This window comes from Schistocerca piceifrons, chromosome 1 (assembly GCF_021461385.2).
Source record: "Schistocerca piceifrons isolate TAMUIC-IGC-003096 chromosome 1, iqSchPice1.1, whole genome shotgun sequence".
Lineage (NCBI taxonomy): Eukaryota > Metazoa > Arthropoda > Insecta > Orthoptera > Acrididae > Schistocerca > Schistocerca piceifrons.
The window spans coordinates 1,254,433,864-1,254,449,275 of NC_060138.1; the positions used below are offsets into that span (position 1 = coordinate 1,254,433,864).

Genomic DNA, 15,412 nt, shown 5'->3' on the forward strand with positions numbered 1-15,412 from the left:
TTAAAGGAAGAAGCTCTAGGGGCTCACCCTTAGATGACGTCATGTATCCCAGTAGAGAAGCAATTAGCATATCTCATCAAAATATAAGTGGTGTTAGAGATAAAGGTAGTGAACTGCTTATAGATGCTGACTCTGAAATTATTGGTATATCGTAACACCACTTAAATAATTTGACAATTCAGAGGCTTCCTTTACCAGGACACAGATTAGCTCGCTATTTTTCAAGGAGTTTCTTGTGGGGTGGAGGAGTGGCTTTGTACGCAAAAACAGTATTCCATTTGAGTCCACAGACGTATCACGGCACTGCACCGAACAGATATTTGAATGTTGTGCAGGGGCCATTTAGCAAAACTAAATTTCTAATTGTTGTTGTTTATAGGTCCCCTAACTCTGACTTCAGAGCATTTCTGCTCAAGCAAGAGAGGGTTCTTGATTCACTTTGTAGGAAGTACCAGAAATTAGTTACATGTGGTGACTTCAGTACAAATTTTGTATATGATGGTGTAAGAAAAAGGATGTTGGTAGATCTCCTAAATTCATATGATCTGTTTTAGACTGTGTTTTTTTTCCAACTAGGGTGCAGTAGAACAGTAGCACAGCCATAGACAGCATTTTAATTCATTCTTCATTCCTAGATGGGCATTCTGTTAGTAAAAGTGTGAATGGCCTTTCAGACAATGATGCACAAATTTTAACACTAAAGGCTTTTATACTCAAACAAATGTCACGTGTAGGAAAGTTAATCCAACAGCAATAGAGAGTTTTTTCAACCTTGTCAAGGAACAAGGGTGGCAGATTGATTATAGTGCCTAGAACACAGATGATAAATGTAATTTTTTCCTTCACACATTTCTCATGCTCTTTGAGAGTTGCTTTCCATTAGAACATTCTAAATGGGGCACTAGCAGCAATAATAGGCAACCTGGGTGCCTGACTAGTGCAATAAGGATATCATGTAGAACAAAATGGGAATTATATCAGAATGATGGAAGTAGTCATGATCAAGGTACTGTAGCCCATTAAAAACAATATTGTAAGGTGCTTAAAAATGTTATTAGAAGACAAAGAGTATGTGGTATGCAAATAGAATTGCTAATTCACAGGACAAATTTAAAACCATATGGCTAGTTGTGAAGGAAGTGTCTGGTCAGCAGCTCGAAGTCAACGATATAAAGTCAGTTCGTAGACAAAATAATCCTGTTACTGATAAATCAGATACATGCACAGTATTTAACAATTACTTCCTTGGCATTGCTGGTGAATTACATAAAAATTTAGTTTCTACAGGGAGTCATATAGCTCTCTTGGAAAATGCTTTTCCGAGATTGATGTCTGAAATACTCCTCTGTGATACAGACAAGGGGGAGATTGAGTCAATAATTAAATCATTGAAGACTAAGGACCCTCATGGATATGGAGGAGTGCCTAGCAGAATATTAAAGTACTGTGCTGCACATGTTAGCCCTGTATTTAGCCATATTTGTAATTTTTCCTTTAGGAATGGTCAGTTTCCTGAATGGTTAAAGTACTCAGTAGTAAAGCTGCTTTATAAAAAGGAAGAAAGGGACAGTGTAGACTATTTTAGAGCTATTTCTGTGCCATCAGTGTTTGCTAAAATTATTGAAAAGGCTGTGTATGTAAGGATAATTGATCATCTTGTAACACGATTTTCTATCAAATCTGCAGTTCGGCTTTAGAAGTCGTTTAACAACTGAAAATTCTATATTCTCTTTTTTCTGTAAGGTACTGGATGGGTTACACAAAAGGTTTCGAACGTTAGGCATATTTTTTGATTTAAGTAATGCATTTGATTGTGTTGATCACAAAATATTGCTCCAGAAGTTGGACCGTTAGGGAATACAGGGAGTAGCTCACATTTGGTTCACCTCTTACTTTAGCAACAGACAGCAAAAGATCATTATTCACAATGTTGAGAATGGCTGCGACGTGGGGTCTGAGTGGGGTACATTCAAGTGGGTGGTGCCCCAGGGATCAGTGTTGGGGCCACTCCTGTTCCTTATTTATATGAATGATATGCCTTCTAGTATTATAGGTAACTCTAAAATATTTCTATTTGCTGACGACACTAGCTTGATAGTAAAGGATGTTGTGTCCAACATTGGCTTGGTTTCAAATAGTGCAGTTCATGACATAAGTTCATGGCTTGTAGAAAATAAACTAACGCTAAATCACAGTAAGACTCAGATTTTACAGTTTCTAACATACAATTCAACAAAACATGACGTTTTCATTTCACAGAATGGGCATACGATTAGTAAAACTGAACTGTTGACATTGTCATGGAAAGCCCATGTTCAGGAACTTGTTCAAAGACTTGATGCTGCAATTTTTACTATTCGAATGGTATATGATGTGAGTGATCGTTCGAGACGAAAATTTGTGTACTTTGCTTATTGCGCATGGTATTGTATTTTGGGGTTTTTCTTCCCATCCTCAATGGATATTTTGGGCTCAGAAACGGGCGCATCACGCATTAGGTGGTGTAAGTTCACGAACCTCTTGTCGACCTCTGTTCATGAGTCTGGGTATTCTGACATTGATTATCAATATAAACTCATTCCCAAGAAAAAGCAGCTTTCACTCAATTAATACTCGGTAGAAATCAAACCAGCATTTTGACCGGACTTCCTGAGCTCTTCTGCAGAAAAGTGTACAGTATACTGCCGCATCCATTTCCAATAAGCTACCACTCGAATTCGAAAAGCTTAGCAATAATCCACGCGCTTTCAAAACGAAACTGAAGTTTCCTCATGGCTCATTCCTTCTATTCTATCGAAGAGTTCCTTGAAAAATTAAGGTTATTCTTTTTGTATTGTTGATTATGTAGTAATTTCATGTACTGACACATTCCATGACCTTGGAGATTTGCTCCTCAATTTGGTCCTACGGAATTTGACGTGTAAATAAAAAATAAATCAATAAATAAAAATAAAATTTCATTAGCGAATATGTATTGTGACAGCGCAGTTGAAATGCCTATCTGCTTAAAGAGGTATCTAAACGACATTCATGGGTAAACACGTCGCTTTTTTACAATCAGCACTTTCTTTTTAAGTGATGAGTTTCCACAGAACATTGTTGTGTAAGACATTATTGAGTGAAAATATGCTAAATATGTCAGGAGAGTGATATGTTGGTGTCCAAAATTAGCAATTATATGAAGAGTGAAAGTAGATGAAATCAAGTTCTCCTCAACATGTACACCGAAAAATATAGAATATTTCGCTCTATTTTCTCACTCATGTTCATACGCTACATCAGTTGGTGTGATTCTAATCGCTGTACGGGACTGAATGTCCCATTTTCAGAGAACCACCTTAAAATCCTCTGAAAAATACAATTTACCAACTCTTGCGTTGCTTTCACTCTAATGGGATTTATTATGACACTAGTATCGTGTACAGACGTACCAGATTAGCTTATTGGATGTTAACTGGAAGGTCATTCACATGTACAAGAAATAAGGGTGGACACGAAGTTGAAAACTGTGTGACTCCATCTATGATTTTTTTCCCTCTACTCACTAAAATTTTCTAGCTTTCCGACATTGTCCGAACTATTCAGCACAACTTTTGCATTCTGTTTCTTAAATATAATTCATATCAGCTGTGCATAAAGCCAGTAATTCCAGAAAACGAGTTTTTCTAAGGGAGTAACGTGATCTATACAATCAAATGCCTTGGAAAGAAATACCACCTGGCGATATATTATTATTCAAGGTTTGTAATGTATGATGAGCGAATGTATAAATAGGCAACCCTCCTGGATTCGAAAGTGTAACAAAATTGTTTCCAGTTTAGTGTGCGAGTACATTAGTTTTTCGAAAATTTTGCAAAAACGATGTCAGTAACGAAATTTGATGATAATTCTTTAAGTCTGTCTTATCACCTTTCTTATGAAGAGGTTTAACATTTGCATGTTCTAACTTGTCTGTGTGTGTATGTGTGTGTGTGTGTGTGTGTGTGTGTGTGGCTTGTGGACGCCTTTATCAGCGTCCTTACACTCATTAAAACAAGCGAATGTGGATAACAACTCTAAAACTGTTGCACACAGTGAGGAGGAAGTCTACAAAAGGACGCTCGTGCGCTCACTTCCACCTCACGCGCACTGAGCCACATAATCACCCTATCTCGCATGGTTGAAGACAACTGAGAAAAGGTGGAGGGTGCTACACCTGGTAATGAAACAGATGTAAAACCATATAACAGCCTAAAGAAAAAGTGAAATGTAACTGACTGATTACTTACAAAAACACATAGCTGAGACAGTCACCCTGTTAACACATTAAAAACGTCTCCCTAAACTTTTCGGAATCGAGTAGGACACACCACAAAATCTTAAAGGCCACATCAAATTTGGTTGAACGTCACTTAATATAAAGGGCGTATCTGCCGGCAAATCTGCCGTTTCCCTCTTGTCCGAAAATACAACACAGTCTAGAAAAATGTGGCGCACAGAGATGAGAACAGCACGAGCACCACACGTAGTGCTGGAGGGGGAGGGGGGGGGGGGGGCCTCTCGCCAGAGAATGAATCCTTTCGTCAGAGTGAGAGGCCTGTGGCGTACGTGAGGACCAGTCAGGAGAACGTCATCCCATCTTCGTGGGCGAAAAGGATAACACCATGGCCACGTTGTGGACTTCGCTAGACGCAGCCACTCTTATTCCCATTCACACATGACACTGTACCACAATAACGAGGTGACAGCATGCAGGGGGATAGTACACTAAAGTAAGTGAGAATCACTACACAATCCCTTGGCTGCTACATCTACATCTACATCATACTCCGCAAGCGGAGTGGTGTGTAGCGGAGGGTACTTTTTGTACCACTAGCTGAGCCCTCCAACCCTTCCACTCGCGAAGAGCGCGTGGGAAGAATGATTGTCGGTAGACCTCTGCATTGGCTCTAATTTCTCGAATTTTCTCTTCGAAGTCATTACGCGAGACGTATGTGGGAGGAGGTAATATGTTGTCCCACTCTTCCCAGGAAGTGCTCTATGGAAATGTCAGTAGTAAATCTCTCCAAGATGTACAATACCTCTCTTGTAACGTCTGCCACTGGAGTTTGTTGAGCATCTCCGTAACGCCCTGGTGCGAATTAAAAGATACCGTGAAGTAACATGTCGCTTTTAGTTGGATCTTACCTTCTCTTCTACCAGTCCTATCCTGCAGCGATCTCTTATAGATGAACAATCATCAAGAAACGGTCGAACAAGTGCCTTATAAGCCACTTCCTTCATGGATGAGTTACATTTCTTTAAGATTCTTTCTATGAAACTGAATATGGCAGCTGCATTTCCCACGATTTGTTTTATGTGGTCATTCCACCTAAGGTCGTCCTGGATAGTTACTCCTAGGCATTTTACGGCAGATGCTGTTTCCATGGTCCCATGGTACCCAGCAAAAAGACACTTTCTTCGTTTTCTCTTATAAAGATTGTTATGTTGGGTCGCAGCAAGGAATGCATGGTTTTTGCAGACTTTCAGTTTGATTCCTAATGCAGACTGTGGTCTGTAAGGAGAACGTAGCAGAAAGGTGTTGCATATGTTGAAGCGATCTCACGTAGGAAGTGCGCCCTCTGTTCTGTGTTAATGTTTGTGTGCCTGCGACTGCGTGTGTATACATTCTAATCTTTTCCGAATCTCGACAATTTTTGCCTCTTTGTGAATTTTCTTTGTTTCATTACTATATGTCCGTTGGAAAGCATCCACGTGGGTTAATATTAGAGTTTGTTAGCCCTCTGCCATTACCCTTTGTCTATTCAAATGTGTCCCGTGTAAAATGTTAATTGTTCGCGGCTGCGTGGTTTAATGTTGGTAAAATTTGGCCACGGTACGTAGAAACTGTGTCTCCGCGAACGACATGGGCACACGAGTTAACTGTGAGGCTTACTTTCCTGTGGCCCCCTGCCTCTGCCCTAGAGTTTACTTATTGCTATGATTTTGGAATATTGAACATATCCTGTCCGGATTATTCAATTGTATTTTTAGTTTGTGATTTCATGTTAAGCGCATAAGCGTGTATGTGTGGTCCTCGTTGAGGCCGTTTCTCCAAACCGAGGTTCAATTTTGAATGTAACCGTGATATTCAGATTTACTCTTTTATTTAATCATTTCTCAACACGGCGGAAGAAACCTGCTAGCTTCGTTGCATGTTGGTGTTGGTGCCGTCCTTGATGTTTTCTGAGTGAATGTGGGTCTCAATGCGAGTATTAAGCCTTTCCCGACTCTCTCTAATAACGACTGCGATTCTACATTAAGAGATTCTGTTGTGAATTGTGTAGCGTTTCACAAGCAGTTGTTCGTAGTTACCAGGCAACAGCAGTTATATAGATGTCTTATATCAATGTCTTAAGAAATAAATAATTTTGTTTCAAGTCTTATCCACTGTACCGATGTTACGTCTCCTTTACCTATGCCATTGACCTTGTAGCTTCCTTGTTAGCCCATCCATACGTTTTCCATGCGCACAGGTCCAATAATTAATGTGCCCTTTTTACTTACAACAAATTCTTTAGAATAGATCTTGTTTTCAGGAGTGTTGCTGCAAGCTGGTCTTGTTAGTTATTTATTTTATTTATTGTTCCGTGGGACCAAATCAAGGAGAAGTCTCCATGGTCATGGAACGAGTCAATACATGAAATTATAACACGATATTAGAAACAGATAAAATGAAATATAGAAAAACATATTCAGGTGACAAATCGTAAATTTAAATAATGAAAATCAACACTGTAACACTGGAATTTGCTTCATTTTTTAGCTCTTCCAGGAGCTCCTCGACAGAATAGAAGGAGTGAGCCATGAGGAAACTCTTCAGTTTAGACTTAAAAGAGTTTGGGCTACTGCTAAGATTTTTGAGTTCTTGTGGTAGCTTATTGAAAATGGATGCAGCAGAATACTACACTCCTTTCTGCACAAGAGTCAAGGAAGTGCATTCCACATGCAGATTGGATTTCTGCCTAGTATTAAACGAGTGAAAGCTGCTAACTCTTGGGAATGGGCTAATATTGCTAACAACAAACGACATTAAAGAAAATATATACTGTGAGGGCAATGTCAGAATTCCCAGACTATTGAATAGGGGTCGACAAGAGGTTCTCGAACTTACACCACGTATAGCTCGAACAGCCCGTTTTTGAGCCAAAAATACCCTTTTTAAATCAGAAGAATTACCCCAAAAAATAATACCATACGACATATGCGTATGAAAATATGCGAAGTAGACTAATTTTCGTGTTGAAATGTCACTTATTTCAGATACTGTTCTAATGGCAAATAAAGCAGCATTTAGTTTCTGAACAAGATCCTGAACATGGGCTTTCCACAACAGCTTAGTATCTATCCGAACGCCTAGGAACTTGAACTGTTCCGTCTCGCTTATAATATGCCCATTCTGTCTGATCAAAATACCGGTTCTTGTTGAATTGTGAGTTAGAAACTTCAAAAACTGAGTCTTACTGTGATTTATCATCAAATTATTTTCCACAAGCCACAAACTTACTTCATGAACTACATTATTTGATACTGTTTCAATATTACACACAAGATCCTTCACTATCAAGCTGGTGTCATCAGCAAACAGAAATATTTTTGAACCACCTGTAATACTAGAAGGCATATCATTTATACACTGCTGGAAATTGAAATAAGAACACCGTGAATTCATTGACCCAGGAAGGGGAAACTTTATTGACACATTCCTGGGGTCAGATACATCACATGATCACACTGACAGAACCACAGGCACATAGACACAGGCAACAGAGCATGCACAATGTCGGCACTAGTACAGTGTATATCCACCTTTCGCAGCAATGCAGGCTGCTATTCTCCCATGGAGACGATCGTACAGATGCTGGATGTAGTCCTGTGGAACGGCTTGCCATGCCATTTCCACCTGGCGCCTCAGTTGGACCAGCGTTCGTGCTGGACGTGCAGACCGCGTGAGACGACGCTTCATCCAGTCCCAAACATGCTCAATGGGGAACAGATCCGGAGATCTTGCTGGCCAGGGTAGTTGACTTACACCTTCTAGAGCACGTTGGGTGGCACGGGATACATGCGGACGTGCATTGTCCTGTTGGAACAGCAAGTTCCCTTGCCGGTCTAGGAATGGTAGAACGATGGGTTCGATGACGGTTTGGATGTACCGTGCACTATTCAGTGTCCCCTTGACGATCACCAGTGGTGTACGGCCAGTGTAGGAGATCGCTCCCCACATCTTGATGCCGGGTGTTGGCCCTGTGTGCCTTGGTCGTATGCAGTCCTGATTGTGGCGCTCACCTGCACGGCGCCAAACACGCATACGACCATCATTGGCACCAAGGCAGAAGCGACTCTCATCGCTGAAGACGACACGTCTCCATTCGTCCCTCCATTCACGCCTGTCGCGACACCACTGGAGGCGGGCTGCACGATGTTGGGGCGTGAGCGGAAGACAGCCTAACGGTGTGCGGGACCGTAGCCCAGCTTCATGGAGACGGTTGCGAATGGTCCTCGCCGATACCCCAGGAGCAACAGTGTCCCTAATTTGCTGGGAAGTGGTGGTGCGGTCCCCTACGGCACTGCGTAGGATGCTACGGTCTTGGCGTGCATCCGTGCGTCGCTGCGGTCCGGTCCCAGGTCGACGGGCACGTGCACCTTCCGCCGGCCACTGGCGACAACATCGATGTACTGTGGAGACCTCACGCCCCACGTGTTGAGCAATTCGGCGGTACGTCCACCCGGCCTCCCGCATGCCCACTATACGCCCTCACTCAAAGTCCGTCAACTGCACATACTGTTCACGTCCACGCTGTCGCGGCATGCTACCAGTGTTAAAGACTGCGATGGAGCTCCGTATGCCACGGCAAACTGGCTGACACTGACGGCGGCGGTGCACAAATGCTGCGCAGCTAGCGCCATTCGACGGCCAACACCGCGGTTCCTGGTGTGTCCGCTGTGCCGTGCGTGTGATCATTGCTTGTACAGCCCTCTCGCAGTGTCCGGAGCAAGTATGGTGGGTCTGACACACCGGTGTCAATGTGTTCTTTTTTCAATTTCCAGGAGTGTATAAATAAGAAACAGCAGTGGCCCCAGCACCGACCCTTGGGGAATGCCCCACTTAACAGTGCCCCATTGGGACTGAACATCACTACCACTCTCAATATTGCGGAGAATTACCTTCTGCTTTCTGTTCTTAAAGTAAGAGGTGAACCAATTGTGAGCTACTCCCCTTACTCCATAATGGTCCAACTTCTGCAGTAATATTTTGTGGTCAACGCAGTCAAAAGCCTTCGTTAAATCAAAGAAAACACCTAGCGTTCGCAACCTTTTATTTAATCCGTCCAAAACCTCACAGAGAAAAGAGAATATAGCATTTGCAGTTGTTAAACCATTTCTAAAACCAAACTGAACATTTGACAGCAAACTATGTGAATTTAAGTGCTCCAGTAACCTTCTATATACAACCTTCTCGATAACTTTAGCAAACACCGATGGCATAGAAATAGGTCTGTAATTGACAACATTATCCCTGTCTCCCTTTTTATAAAGTGGCTTCATTACCGAGTACTTTAATCGGTCAGGAAACCGCTCACTCCTAAAGGAAAAGTTACAAATATGGCTAAGTACTGGGCTAACATACATAGAACAATACTTCAGTATTCTGCTAGATACCCCATCATATCCATGAGAGTTCTTGGTCTTTAGTGATTTAATTATTAACTCAATCTCCCTCTTGTCAGTATCATGGAGGAGCATTTCAGGTAACAGTCTCGGAACACTTTTTTCTAAGAGCGCTATATGATTCCCTGTTGGGACTAGATTTCTATGTAGTTCACCTGCTATGTTCAGAAAGTGATTATTAAATTCTGTACATGTATGCTACTTATCAGTAACACGGACATTCCCACTGATTCTATATCCTCGACCTGTCTCTGCAGACCAGCCACTTCCTTTACGACTGACCATATGGTTTTAATTTTATCCTGAGACTAAGCTATTCTATCTGCATACCACATACTTTTTGCCTTCCTAATAACATTTTTAAGCACCTTACAATACTGTTTGTAATGGGCTGCTGCATTTATATTTTGACTGTTTCTAACGTTTTAATATAATTGCCACTTTGTTCTACAAGGTATTCTTATCCCTCTAGTCAGCCACCCAGGCTGCCTGTTTGTGCTAGTACCCTGTTTTGAACGTTCTAACGAAAAGCAACTTTCAAAGAGCACGAGAAAAGTCTTGAGAAAAGCATTATATTTATCGTCTACTGTATCAGCGCTATAAACATCTTGCCACTCTTGTTCCTTGATGAGATTTACAAAGGTCTCTACAGCAACTGGATCAGCTTTACTAAACAGCTGATGACTATATTTAAAACGTGTTGCAGCACAAAAATCTTTTAGAGTTAAAATTTGTGCATCATGATCTGAAAGGCCATTCACCTTTTTGCTAACAGAATGCCCTTCTAGTAATGAGGAATGAACAAAAATGTTGTCTATGGTTGTTCTACTGTTCCCTTGCACTCTCGTTGGAAAGAATACGGTTTGCATAATATTATATGAATTAAGGAGGTCTACCAGCATCCTCTTCCTTGCACAATCACTTATACAATTAATATTGAAGTCACCACAAATAATTAACTTTTTGTATTTCCTATAAAGTGAACCAAGAACCTCCTCTAGCTTTAACAAAAATGTTGTGAAATCGGAGTCTGGGGATCTACAAACAACAACAGTTACAAGTTTAGCTCCGTTAAATTTAACCACACCTGCACAACATTCAAACACCTTTTCAGTGCAGTACTTTGAAACATCAATTGACTCAAATGGGATGCCGTTTTTCACATACATGGCTACTCCCCCACACCGCAAAGAGCTCCTCGAAAAGCTGCCAGCCAACCTGTATCCTGGTAAAGGAAGCCTCTGAATTATCTCCTTATTTAAGAAGCGTTCAGATATACCAATAATTTCAGAGTCAACATCTATAAGCAGTTCACTAACTTCATCTCTAATACTTTGTGTATTTTGATGAAATATACTAATTCCCTCATTACTCGGATACCTAAGCTTTGTCAAAAGTGGTTCCTTTGTTAGAGAGACTTCCCTTAAGCAGGAATGTCTATCAGTTGACTTAAATGTAAAAAAGGTGCAGCTCTAACACCCACTACTGCAGGAATTTTCCCATGAGTGATCCCACCAACCCCACCTATGCTATCACCTACAAGCTTTGCCAACCTCCCCTTCCCATACCTGTTGAGGTGCAGGCCATGTCTAGTGAAACCCGTCCTGCTGATAGACTCCACCGACACCACTGAAATGTGACCTATGCCTTCTGTCATAAGCGCACCCCCAAGTCTCATGTTATTACGCCTGACGGCTGTATCAAGGTGAGGCCGGTCGTGACGCTGAAACAGTTCCATGAAATGCACATTCGTGTTGCCAGTCTGAGTGGCTATCTTTTCCAGGTCACTATCTATGTCATACTCCCCATCCCTATCAATACTATTACCAGCCCCACCCACAATCACTACCTGATCCTCTTTAGTAAAATCCCTACATAACCCCCCTATGTTAACAGTCACCTGAGCCAATCCTGCATTAGGCTTCACAATGCTGGTGACCTGGTACTCACTCCCCAGCACTTCCTGCAACTGCAGGCTTACACCTCTGCCATGAGAACTACCTAACAGCAGAACCTTCTTCTTCCTCTTCGACTTTGCAACTGTTCTAGCCACCGTAACTACTGCGTATTTCCTACATCTACAGCTACTAGAGATTCCACTCCACTAGACTCTGACAGTTGGTCATATCTATTGTAAACACCAATAGTAAAACTATCTGAAAATCTTCTTCTCCTAGCAGATCTCTTGCCAACAGACAGCTCCCATTCCCCAACCCCCTCCTCCCTCCTCATCCTATCTAGTTCCTCCTGTGCTTTTTTCAACTGCACCTGAAGGGCACAGATCTTACGCTCCTGCTCTTCTATCAACTTACTCTTGCTACATAACTTGCAGTTCCAGGAGAGGATCTCACCAGAATGCCCACTGGCTTCCCCACTGCATTCCCCCCAGTGAAAATACTTCGAACAAGTCTCACACCGCAATCCACTACACACGAACCTAAGGCAAAGCCCACACTTCTCACTCAAGGTAAAATTTTACTTTTTCTAAGTTCCGCTACTACAATAAGATGTTAAAAACCTGACTACAATAAACACAAACTTACTCTACAAGGGAAGTAACTACTATTATTAACAGTATTAATAAACAACAAATGTGAATAAAACAAAAGACTAATACAGAGAGAGAATCAAACGTCTAATGACACAGTAACGAAGCTGAAAACAGTTCCCAAAAGTTTCTTCTGAAATTATTTCACCAGAGAACACAAAAAACTCCGGTTGAAGACTACTGAAGTTCCTAAATAAACCACTATACACAAACAATTAATTAGTACTTAGCTTTCGAAGCGCCGCTACAGCTGCAACTGGTCAGCGCGGAATGTAAACACAGGTAAGAGGTTACGTTGCTCGATACGAAACACAAATATCAGGTCACAACACAAGAAAGGCAGAGGTGAATGAAGAAACCACTAAAAGTCACTTATATAGTAAATATTATCACAAAAACCGTTAAAATATGTATCTGAAACCTAAAAATATATGAAAAACTTAGAGAGCGATCTCACACGCAGTCACTCGCTTATGACGTCACACCAAGTGTTCATACACTTTTTACTGTATTTTAATATTTGTTTCATGTGAACAATCCCTGGATCATATTAATAATTACATCCCATTTTTACGAGTGACATTACAATGAATGTTCTTTTATAATTTTTTTTCTTATCACTAAATTAATTAATTTTCCAACTCTGTCGAACCTCTTACTTGTCGTGTGGCTAGAGTTAGTCGCGACCCAATCTTTTACTTTGATTTTAATGTCAGATAGCATTTCCATTTGCGTGTGGCTCTTTTAGCCATCTGGATATAGCTCACGGCTCCACTCATTTCATAAACACCACTTAAGTCCACTTTTCCTTTACCTACGCCACTTACAATGTTAATCTCGGAAGATAGCGAAAGTAAATAGTGTACAGAGTAAACTGAAGAAGAGGAAGAGGGGATCAGGTGTACAATTAATGGAAGTGGCCTCAAGTGGCGTACGCACCCCAGCACAGAGCAGGAGCCGGCCAGGTGGTCTGCGATGAGGCACCACTGCTGGACGGAGAACTCGTCGGCCGCCCCCTCAGAGAACTCGCGGACCTGCTCCAGAGCGCCGGCGCAGCCCCTCTCCCTCTCCTCCGCGGGGCTCTGCAGCTGCAGCAGGCGCGCCACGGCCGGCGCCGCCGCCGACAGCCGCTCCAGGTTCTCGCACGTCGCCTCCAGCTTGTAAGCTCCTGCGGAACGTTTCCCCGTCACCTGCAGGTCTGCACACTGACTGCTCAGACAAGCTGTTATTGTTTCTGTCTGCATCGACACTGCTAAGCAATGAAATGTCGACAACGTGAAAATGGCAATGAGACCGGACAGGGGAGAGGCACCGTGTCGTATCCTTACAGACGAGTCCCCGTCGTGAGTATAGCATCAGAGTGGATAACTGCCAGCGTGGAGGCTCCGAGGAAAAAAGCTTCCCAGGTGTCACTCGTCACCGTCACGCCCGCCTGGCACCCGCCGCCATTGTGTGGGGTGCCCTTTGGTGCACAGTATGGAGCCCGTCATTTGACAGCAGCTGCTGCACTGCCCGTGGTAGCCTACCTTCGAGATCTCCGGGACGTTATCCTTTAACACGATAACACAAGACCACACGTCACCCCAGCTGCCCTCAGTACAGACGGTTTCCATTGTTGTCATGGCGATAACGTTCTCTAAAATTCCCATCTGTTCAAGGTACTTCGACTTCTCGACTCGGTACGCAGCAAATATAAGTCACTCTTGGACAGATAATCTGTAAAGTCGGAGAGCACGGATGGTAGGACGAGCAGTCCATGAGCAAAACCACGTAAAGCCATAACACGGGTTCCATAAGTTCTGAACTTCAGCCTAGCTCAAAGTATAAATCCTTCCAGAGCAGCCTGGAATGTACTCGTCTAGCCTCAGAGAGTGTATTATCAGTAAAAAAGATGCACTTATTGTTAAACGATTTGTTGGCGAGATGGAGAATGTGAGCTGGACAAGTAGATGTATGGACACACCCACCTAAAACTTTGCAGAGCACTGCAGGAGGGAGACGTTAGTGCCATGCTTCATGGCAGACAACAGGCACGACATGGGGAGTTTTACGTGGAGCTCACAGAGGTGACCCAAGACTGCTCCTCAGCACAGACAGCCAGTGGGGGGTTGCTGCGGAAGTCAGAGGTCCAGTCCAGCCGGAGCCACAGACGGCGACTTCACACCTGCCTCCAGACGTTCTCCATTCTCATCTCCTTAAGGACACGTATTTAGACTCTCCCATCATAGTCTGGCTGAGAATTTTTGTCTTTGACTTACAATAACTACATCCTGTAAAGAAAGTATTCTTATTAATATAAGGGACATATCATTATTTTCTAGTTTTAATCACGTGCTGATGTATTTCGCCTGTAATTATCGCCATGGTTACGCCTGGTACATCGTGTGCTAGGTAAAAAACGTGCTGCCGCGCACTGTTTTGCATGCGTGTGTGATGGTCCTCTTAATACAGTTTGTTGATCTGCACTTGTCTGAGAACATGCAACACTTTTGGAGCTGAAAATAAGTTACTTTGACAGCTAACTACTAAACGTTTTCCAATTGTTCAAAAATAATCCCACTGAGTTTGTCCACCGGTACGGTACTGTGGCTGACACATCAGTCCAAGCCGGAAATGAAGCAGCAGTCAAAGCACAGAGAGCAGTGAGTCGATCCCTACTAAGAACGAAGTGTCTACTTTCGTCTGCCGGAAGGTTTACGACCAGACATTTCTGGCTTACAAAAGCAGTTTTCTCCGATGACTCCCTTACAAAGAATAAAACACTAACTGGCAAGTGTGACTCAACTCATCTTGACCAGAGGCATCGAAAATGGGACAAGTCCAAGACTGTAGCATTAAGCAAAAAGGAAGGAGATGTGATATCTCTGAAAAAAGAGACAAGCTCTTAGCCCGTCAGAAGTGAATTTGGAGCTGTACTGATGCACTGGACAGATCCGTTTCACCGAGGGAGCTAAGATGTAGTTAGTACGGCCGTAAGTTAGTACCGTAAGCAGATATTTAAATAGTTTAGGATGACGTCCCTTGGAGTCGGAAGCAATATCATGCAGCAAACTGATAAAGAGGGCTTTCTGATAGAACTACTAGTAGCCATTAATATTAACCAAAAAATCGGAGTGCCATCAAATTGTAATTATGCACTGAAAACTTTACAATAATACACATCTGACACAGCTA

At 42.4% G+C, this 15,412-nt stretch overlaps 1 protein-coding gene across 1 annotated transcript in view; it reads right to left on the reverse strand.

Annotated features, from left to right (window-relative positions):
- Positions 1-15,412, reverse strand: part of LOC124780314 — a 154,591-nt gene that overhangs the window by 120,884 nt on the left and 18,295 nt on the right. Inside the window, exon 2 of the mRNA XM_047253771.1 lies at positions 13,178-13,406. Coding sequence (XP_047109727.1) covers positions 13,178-13,406 — 229 coding nt within the window. The remainder of the gene's footprint in view (positions 1-13,177; positions 13,407-15,412) is intronic.